This window comes from Sparus aurata, chromosome 5 (assembly GCF_900880675.1).
Source record: "Sparus aurata chromosome 5, fSpaAur1.1, whole genome shotgun sequence".
NCBI classification, from domain to species: Eukaryota; Metazoa; Chordata; class Actinopteri; order Spariformes; family Sparidae; genus Sparus; species Sparus aurata.
Window position 1 is genome coordinate 6,579,340 of NC_044191.1, and position 10,070 is coordinate 6,589,409.

A 10,070-nucleotide genomic window follows, 5' to 3' on the forward strand; every position below is an offset into this window, starting at 1 on the left:
AGACTATTGAAAGAACATTAGACACAGAGGATGAAATTGAGAGAACCCATAAACATGCAAGAAGGAATGCAACTCCCAACAGGACTGTCTTTTGTGTTTGTTTTTTTGTTGTTTAGGGTGGTTTTGTTTGTTTTCTGTATCGTCGGATGAGAGGTGTATGTATACAAAATGTGAAAAATCAATCAAAATTAAAGTGAAAAAAAAAACATCCGTCTGTAGATGTTTTGAATGTTATATATTTTATATTTCTTAATGATTGTTTTAAGTTATGTGTTTGTTGTATGTCTGCAACTGTATAATTGTGTTCCAACCTGTCATAGCCAGGAAACTACCAAAATTGAATGAATTACATTTTTTGGATTTTTTGTTGTCAGGATTGTCAGTTCATGAGGAGAATATGTTTAGAGTGCCTGCATGTTTTAATAAAAAATTATATTTGGCGCCATTGTATTAGTACGTGTATTTCAAGAGGAAGAGGTACAGCATATTTATTTTTGCAGATAGTTTGTCCACCCCTAATGCTGATGATTAGCAGGGACTTTATGGTTGTCACCATCTTAGATAATAGTTAAATAGCCTGGTAAGAATACAATTGATTTTGCAGGTGTTTGATTATAAATTAAACTATATGATATCAGCAAAATTATGAAGGTCCTCTCCTGGGGGAGATGAACATCATTGCTAGGATGGCATAGAATTATATTTAAAAAGTTCTACAGCAACATATCCACATTAAACAATGTTGGGGTTACTTTGAACAACCAACTGAACAGTTTGCAACAGAAATACCATCTATTTTAAGAAATAGTCCCAATGATAACTTGTCATACTGTACCAGGGATTCAGCAAATAGATTTGTTAATCCTGTCAGAACCACAAATGAATTACCTTCACCTTCATTGTATTTGGTTAGAGACAAAAATCCGAAGATGGACACCTCAGAACCCAAAGAAATTAAACCAAATCTATCTTCCAAAAGAGAGAAAATGTATTTTGTTTTCTGTCAAATTGCGATGAACCAAGGTGATATGCAAGTAGTATATACGTGAATGTAAATTACCTTTAATATGAGCATAGTATTTCTGTAAATGTGTTTTTATGTTTACTTATTAACATTCTTTAAAGCCAGGCTTTTATTTTTTATATATTAAGCAGACGTTACAATCAGTGCTTTTATTTTGAAAGCGTCTCGCCGAGACCTTGTACACATCCGGTGCTTTTGGACTTTACCGCGGTAGGAAAAGTGTGTCTGCAAGGCTAAGAGTGTCTTCAATGCTAAAGTGTGCCAAACTCACATGAAACGCCCTAGCACCTGGCTAATAAGGGGCACAAGGTTTGTTTTGTTACCTTTTCATGCCATATTTATGTCCGGCTCGAGTTCGGTTGCCGTGGATATTTTCATGTATAAAACGTGTTGTGGTTAGCGGAAGCTACTATTAGCATCGGCCAAGCTGCCGTGTCGGTCTGTATTGGAAATGAGATGAAGCTATAAGCTAACTCGTAGGTTGTTTTATTAATGCAACAGGACGTATTTTTCCGTTTTATGTGAGGTCTGCTAAGGTTAAAAACTGTTTATTGAGTTAAAAACGAACGGTTAAAAATGCTAATTTCATGTAAAATATTGTTTTATATTGCACTCTGTGGGAGGTTGTCCTTCAGTTAAAATGTGAATTTTCCTTCATGATTGTAACATCAATCGTAGCAGTTAAAATATATATTTAAATTCATGCAGTAAAACCTGTGAGTCTACAACGAGTTTATTAAAATAGATAAAAGGAGAGTCAACTTACATGATTGTTTATGAGATAAAAGCAGTTAAAAATAATTTCATTTAAAGGCAACTGTATTTTATTTTCTTCTTTCATAGCTCTTACGGTGTGTTTACATTGAATACGGTCCAAGGAATAAAGCATTGTGAACCATCAGTTTGAGAGTTCGACCATCATTTAGCCGGGGATGCTACAGTAAGAGCTTCACCTCATCCGTCGCATCACGCCGCTGACCAAGGACAACTGCAGAGGGACCTGATGTGATGGTCAAGGATTGTGGTACCTGCTCACAACATGGAGGCATCAGTAAAGACGCCTCCAGACGACAGAGACTCTGAACAGATGAAGGATAAGGATACTGAAGAGGAGGATCTCCGTCGCTCTGGTCGCCTAAGTAATCCTACGGAAAAGATGCTTGCATTTCATAAGGAGGAGGCTCACAAAAAGGAGAAAAGGTTGATTCACATTTATGAACAATGGAAGATCCAGGCACGTAAGGCTAGAGAACAGTTAAAGTTAAACATTCCTGAAAATGACATTGCAACTCTTATAGACACACTAGAAGAAGAAAAAAACTGTGTTATAAACCTGTACATAGAAATCAGAGCTCACCTCACTCCATCTAATGAGACAAGACGTCGTATTGATGCCTGTGAGGCAGTTACAAGGGACATTGTTAAAATTGCTCTTGAAAGGATATCAGGCATAGATGGAGAATTTGATAGTGAAGCAGTAAAGCAACGTCTTCATGAGCCTCTTAACAGAGACTATGCTCACTCCATCTACGGATCCACAGCTTCACCTCAAAGTCAGCGCTCAAGTAAAGGTTCCAGTCAGCACTCTGTCATAGCAGCAAAAAGAGCAGACGCTGCAGCAGAATTAGCAGCAAAGGAAGCAGAGTATGAAGTGTTACTAAAAGAGGAGAAACAAAAAGAAAAGATTCAACTCCTAGAGGAACAACAAAGGAAAGAACTTGAGGCTCAAAAACGTGAGTTGGAAAGATTAAAAGCAGAGAAGGACATTAAAGCTGCACGAGCTAGGTTCACAACTTATGATCAGGAAGTTATGCAGGAAGCAAGTGTTCACTCTGTTGATCATACCTCAAGAGAACATCAGTATGTGTGTGCTCCTACTTCAGCTCTCATCCAGCAGCCCACTGATATCACAGCGACAGCATCACCTGCAAGGACAGATGTGAGTTATCTGGCTCAAGCAGTCCAAGATAGCATAGCTCTGAACAGGCTCCCAATGCCAGAACCATCTGTATTTACTGGTGACCCTATCCAGTTTATTGAGTGGAAGGCTTCCTTCACATCCCTCATAGACAAAAAGAACATTGCTTCAGCTGACAAATTGCATTATTTGAAAAAATATGTAGCAGGTCCAGCTCGAAAGACACTTGATGGCATATTTTATAGAAATGATGATGAAGCCTATAAAGATGGATGGAACCGTCTCAACCACAGGTATGGTCAACCGTTTGTTATACAAAAGGCATTCAGGGAAAAACTAGCAAACTGGCCAAAGGTCCATCCAAGAGATGCTGAGGGACTCAGAGCATTTGCTGATTTCTTACACTCATGTCTGGAAGCCATGCCTTATGTTAAAGGTCTGAACATTTTGAATGATTGTGAAGAAAACCAGAAATTGGTTCAAAAGCTACCTGATTGGGCAGCATCACAGTGGAACCGCAAAGTCACTCAAGTCATGAGAGATGATCAAGAGTTTCCCAGCTTCCAGGAGTTTGTCTTCTTCATTGTAACGGAGGCAGAAATTGCATGTAATCCTATTACTTCATTCCACGCCCTCCACTCATCAGAGGCTAACTCCTCACGTCATCTGAAAGAAAAGAAATGTAAATCCAGTGTTTATCATACACAGACAGTTCCAGAGACTGAAACACAAGGACAGTTATAACAGGTTTAAGGCCACCATGTGTGTTTTGTCAAGACAGTAAACATCAACTTCATCGCTGTCCTGAGTTTAAAGGTAAAGCTCTGGAGGAACGACGGAAATTTGTGAAAGAAAAGAAACTTTGTTATGGCTGCCTGAGGACAGGCCATAATGCCAAGGACTGCCGCAATAGACATTCATGCGACAAATGTAAAGCAAGACATCCTACGCTTCTCCATGATGACACCTACACCAAAGCCAAGCCCACGTCAGTCTCGAATCAAAGTACCACAGAGGAAACAGCAACCACATTGGCTCTCAGTGTGACAACTAAGGAGCCATCTACCAACACTTCAATGATAGTGCCAGTGTGGGTTTCTTCTGTCAGCAATCCAGGTACAGAAAGACTTGTTTATGCACTGCTTGATACCCAAAGCGATACAGTCTTCATTGACCAAGAAGTCAGCAATAGTTTACAGACTGAAACACATCCTGTAAGACTGAAACTAACAACCATGACAGGAAAGGATGCATTAATGCACAGTCAAAGAGTGTCAGGTTTGAGAGTGAGAGGTCACTGCTCTGCAATCCACATTGATCTTCCCCCTGCTTACACCAAGGACTGTATACCAGTGAATAGAACACACATTCCTACCTGTGACACGGCACGGCACTGGAATCATCTCATCAAAATAGCAGATGAAATCCCACCACAGCTGGAATGTGAAGTCGGTCTGTTGATCGGCTACAATTGCTCAAGGGCACTGGCACCACGGCAGGTAATCCTTGGAGGAGATAGCGAACCATATGCAGTTCAGACGGATTTGGGGTGGAGTATTGTAGGCTGTTCACCTCACCACAACTCACCAAGCATCACCAACACGTGCCACAGAGTTTCAGTCAGAGAACTTCCTCCAGTGACCCCAGCAGAGGCACTCAGGGTTCTCGAGTCTGACTTTAAAGATGCTAATAAGGACGGAAAGACTGTGTCTCAGGATGACATCCGCTTCCTGGATGTGTTAAAGGAAGGGATCAAGAGGAACATTCGTGGACATTACGAGATGCCACTCCCCTTTAAAGAGAGACCCTATCTCCCTGACAACAAACAACTGGCAATGGTACGGCTCAGTCACCTTAAAAGAAAGCTGGTGAAGGATGACAAGTACAAAGAACATTATGTGAAGTTTATGAATGAAATCATTGAAAAGGGTGAGGCAGAAGAAATTCAGGATCAAGGGAAGGAAGGAGAGAAATGGTACATTCCTCACCACGGAGTGTATCACTCGAAAAAACCTGACAAACTCTGTGTGGTTTTTGATTGCTCGGCTAAGTACAGGGGAACTAGCCTCAATGAGCATCTCCTGTCAGGCCCAGATCTGCTGAACAATCTGAACGGCGTGCTTCTCCAATTCAGACAGCACCATGTTGCATTGATGTGCGACATTGAAAAGATGTTTCACCAGTTCTACGTGTATGAAGCTGACAGAGACTATCTACGTTTCCTCTGGTGGAAAGACGGCAACTTTAATGCAGAGCCGCAGGAGTTCAGAATGAAAGTGCATCTCTTCGGTGCTGCGTCATCGCCAGGATGCGCTAACTACGGACTGAAGCAGCTGGCAACGGACAATGAAAGTGAGTTTCCCCTCGGCTCACAGTTCATCATGAAAGACTTTTATGTTGACGATGGTGTCACTAGTATAGAAAATGTGAATGATGCTATCCAGCTTGCACAGGAGGCGCAGAAGCTCTGTGCTACAGGTGGACTGAGACTGCACAAGTTTATGTGTAATGACAAATCTGTGCTGGAGAATATACCCCTATCTGAGCGTGCTGCTGAAGTGAAAGCTCTGGATCTGGTCTTCAAGGATGTGACGTTAGAGAGAGCCTTGGGAATCCACTGGCACATTGAATCAGACACCTTCAGATTTCGTGTTTGCCTGAAGGACCAGCCAGCAACACGACGTGGTATCCTGTCTACGGTTGCATCCCTTTTTGACCCCCTGGGGTTTGTTGCCCCTTTCCTGCTTACTGGAAAAAGGGTGCTTCAGGAAATGTGCAGGCACGGAACAGGCTGGGATGATCCCCTTCCCAGCGAACTGCAACCAGTGTGGGAACGCTGGAAGAATGATCTTGCAAATTTGGAGAAAATCACCATACCACGCTGCTATGTGCCTCCTGGTTTCGGACGAGTGGTGAGAAAGGAGCTACACCATTTCTCCGACGCAAGTACATGTGGTTATGGACAGTGTACATATTTGAGACAAGTGAATGAAGATGGAAGTGTTCATTGTGCTCTGGTTATGGCAAAGTCCAGAGTAGCTCCAATCAAGGTCACGACAATCCCTCGGCTAGAACTGGCAGCCGCTGTTGTGTCAGCCACAACAAGCAACACCTTAAAGGAGGAGCTCGGTTTGTCAAATGTCGTCGAGTATTTCTGGACTGATTCAAAAGTCATCTTGGGATACATCAACAATGAGGCACGTCGTTTTCACACTTTCGTGTCAAATCGGATACAGAAAATACATCTCAGCTCTTCTCCTCAGCAATGGAGATATGTTTCAACCACTGATAACCCCGCAGACATCGCATCTAGGGGATCAAGCGCAAGTGAGATTCTCACATCAAGCTGGTTCAAAGGACCTCGGTTCTTATGGGAGAAAGAGATACCTCCAGCTACAGATGTTAGCACAGAAATACAGATTGGAGATCCTGAAGTCAAGAGGATTCAGACTCTTAACACACAGACACGGGAACAGCTGAGTCTCTCAGACCGCCTGTCAAAGTTTTCTTCGTGGTCAAAAGCAACTCAGGCTGTCGCTCGTCTCATTCGTCGTGTCAGACATGATAAGTCAACAGACCACTGCACCGTCCAAGAACGAGAAGACGCATGCTGCATCATCATAAGAGACTTACAGAGACACGCGTATCCAGAAGAGTTAAAGTTGCTCAGTAAGGTAACTCAACTTCCCTCTCAGAGTAAACTGTTTCAGATGGATGCTTTTCTTGATCAAGATGGACTCCTCAGGGTGGGAGGAAGACTGAAAAATGCATCACTCCCTACCTCACTGAAGCATCCAGTGATCATACCAAAGAGTCATCCCATCACCAAGGCAATAATTGCTCACTGTCACGAGAAGGTCCAACATCAAGGAAAAGGCTTGACTATTAATGAGATCAGATCAAATGGATTCTGGATTCCAGGAATCTGCAGAGCTGTGGCAACGCATCTGCATCAATGTGTTACATGTCGAAAACTCAGAAGATTCACAGAGGAGCAGCGAATGGCAGATTTGCCGTCTGAGCGTGTGGATCCATCACCACCTTTCACCTATTGTGGAATGGACTGTTTCGGTCCGTTTTTCACCAAACAAGGACTCAAGGTACAAAAGAGATACGACTGCTTTTCACCTGCCTTTGCTGTCGAGCTATCCACATTGAAATGTTAGACGACATGTCGACAGATGCCTTCATAAATGGACTACGTTGTTTCATTGCAATAAGAGGAGCAGTACGTGACATAAAATGTGACCAAGGAACGAACTTCGTTGGAGCTAAAAATGAACTGAATGAAGCTCTCAAGCAAGTGGATGCTGACCGTCTGACTACGTTTTTGGCTGAGAAGCAGTGTGACTTCAGCATGAACGCTCCGCATGGAAGCCATGCTGGAGGCGTATGGGAGAGACAGATCCGAACGGTAAGGAATGTTCTTCGTTCTACTCTTTCACCCTCATCAGGCAGGCTAAACGATGCCTCTCTACGGACATTCTTTTATGAGGCAGCAGCTATTGTGAACAGTCGTCCACTCACGGTTGACAACTTAAATGATCCAGACAGTCCAGAGACGCTAACGCCCAATCACCTGCTCACCATGAAACCCACTGCAGCCTTACCACCTCCTGGCAGATTCATCAGAGAGGATATGTATGCTCGTAAGAGGTGGCGTCGTGTTCAGTATCTGGCAGAGCAGTTCTGGGGCAGGTGGAGAAGAGAGTATGTCTACAACATCGCCACCAGACAACGCTGGCATACTCCAAGGAGAAACCTCAAAGTCGGTGACATTGTGATGGGAAAGACAGAAGATCAGCCTCGCAACGAGTGGAAGTTGGCTAGAGTTGTAGAGACAGTGACTGATAAAGATGGACTAGTGAGAAGGGTGAAGATTCGTGTTGGAGATCAGAAGATGGGAAAGGAGGGACAGCGTTCTGGCAAGCCATCCATCGTTGAACGTCCAGTGCAGAAACTGATCCTGCTCCTAGAGACTGTTTAACCACCCCCTTCACTCCACAACTATATCGTTTACAGTATGAAGAGTTTATGGACATTTTTGACTCAAGCACTAAAAATTAAAGGTCACATGGTTTAGAAATCATTCATGCCTTACATCTAATAAGGGGATGAAAACCAGTAATGATTTGGTGGGAGTGTAAATGACCTTTAATATGAGCATAGTATTTCTGTAAATGTGTTTTTATGTTTACTTATTAACATTCTTTAAAGCCAGGCTTTTATTTTTTATATATTAAGCAGACGTTACATTCAGTGCTTTTATTTTGAAAGCGTCTCGCCGAGACCTTGTACACATCCGGTGCTTTTGGACTTTACCGCGGTAGGAAAAGTGTGTCTGCAAGGCTAAGAGTGTCTTCAATGCTAAAGTGTGCCAAACTCACATGAAATGCCCTAGCACCTGGCTAATAAGGGGCACAAGGTTTGTTTTGTTACCTTTTCATGCCATATTTATGTCCGGCTCGAGTTCGATTGCCGTGGATATTTTCATGTATAAAACGTGTTGTGGTTAGCGGTAGCTACTATTAGCATCGGCCAAGCTGCCGTGTCGGTCTGTATTGGAAATGAGATGAAGCTATAAGCTAACTCGTAGGTTGTTTTATTAATGCAACAGGACGTATTTTGTCCGTTTTATGTGAGGTCTGCTAAGGTTAAAAACTGTTTATTGAGTTAAAAACGAACGGTTAAAAATGCTAATTTCATATAAAATATTGTTTTATATTGCACTCTGTGGGAGGTTGTCCTTCAGTTAAAATGTGAATTTTCCTTCATGATTGTAACATCAATCGTAGCAGTTACAATATATATTTAAATTCATGCAGTAAAACCTGTGAGTCTATAATGAGTTTATTAAAATAGATAAAAGGAGAGTCAACTTACATGATTGTTTATGAGATAAAAGCAGTTAAAAATAATTTCATTTAAAGGAAACTGTATTTTTTTTTCTTCTTTCATAGCTCTTACGGTGTGTTTACATTGAATACGGTCCAAGGAATAAAGCATTGTGAACCATCAGTTTGAGAGTTCGACCATCATTTAGCCGGGGATGCTACAGTGAACAAATGTGTAAAATACCAGAACAAGATTCCAGCATGGTCATTTTGGTCTCGATTTGTCCCTCCCTGAGACTGCAACTGAACATATTTGCATTGTTGTGCTCACAGACATGCAAACACACTCGTCATCTGTGTCCCACTATCTTTTATTATCTGCATCAGATCTGCAAACTGCTCATTTGAATGCCTGAGCATCACCATGATGGCCTCCTTAAGATGGATGTGATTACAAATGAACACACCTGAAGGGGTGAACGCTAGTAAAACGTTGTGTACTGCTTCCTGTTGTAGCTTCATAAGATAACACAGAGGAGGGAAAAGATTCCTCAGCAAACAGAATTACAGCAGTACAAGCTTTTCTTAAAGACAAAGGCTAATAGATCTATCTTAGTTTTTATGAGAGCTGAGAAAACAAGAAAACATCACACATGATTTCCTGGCAATCTGTGGTCATCATCATGGAGAACTGGTGGACCATCAAAGATACAATCAGCTGCTTCAGACTCACAGTCAGCTCTGTGCAGCTCTGCAGCTCTTATATGAGCTCTGATTTCTCTCTTGGCAGAGCTGCTAACATGTGAACAGAGAGCGACCATCTGTGGAGGAAACTAACAAGGATTCAGTCCTCTCCTGTCTGCCTGTTCAGCTGTCAGCAGCACTCAGGTCTGCTTTGTCTGCAGCATGTGTGTGTGTGTGTGTGTGTGTGTGTGTGTGTGTGCGTGTGCGTGTGTGTGTGCATGTGCACGTGTGTGTGTGTTTTGTGTGTTGTGTGTAGTGTTCCCACCCATCTCCACCCAGTCCTGAAATACACCAGGCAGACACAGAGTCACACAGGCCTTATGAAAAATAACTATAGTGATTAACTATAATTACCCCTTTAGTGACTAAATACTTTCTGAACAAAAACAAACTGCTCTTTTTTGAATAAATGAAACTAAACAAGGATGGTGATTGATTTATTACACAGCAGAGGTACCTATGATTACCTTTCTAAATAACTTTATCTGGATAACTTCCCAGATTAAAAGATGTGCTCATATTTACTCAGCACAGTTACCCATATATAATC

The 10,070-nt window shown here is 42.1% G+C and overlaps 1 protein-coding gene across 1 annotated transcript; it reads left to right on the forward strand.

The window, feature by feature from the left end:
* The first annotated feature begins 4,013 nt into the window (after positions 1-4,013).
* On the forward strand, positions 4,014-7,142 carry LOC115581229 (uncharacterized). The gene has a single exon (XM_030416134.1). It carries the CDS (start codon positions 4,019-4,021, stop codon positions 7,106-7,108), a length of 3,090 nt encoding a protein of 1,029 aa, XP_030271994.1. The 5' UTR covers positions 4,014-4,018; the 3' UTR covers positions 7,109-7,142.
* The last annotated feature ends 2,928 nt before the right edge of the window (positions 7,143-10,070 follow it).

Excerpts from the sequence above, each read along its gene's own strand:
- LOC115581229 (XM_030416134.1), top strand. The coding sequence starts at position 4,019 with ATGATAGTGCCAGTGTGGGTTTCTTCTGTCAGCAATCCAGGTACAGAA.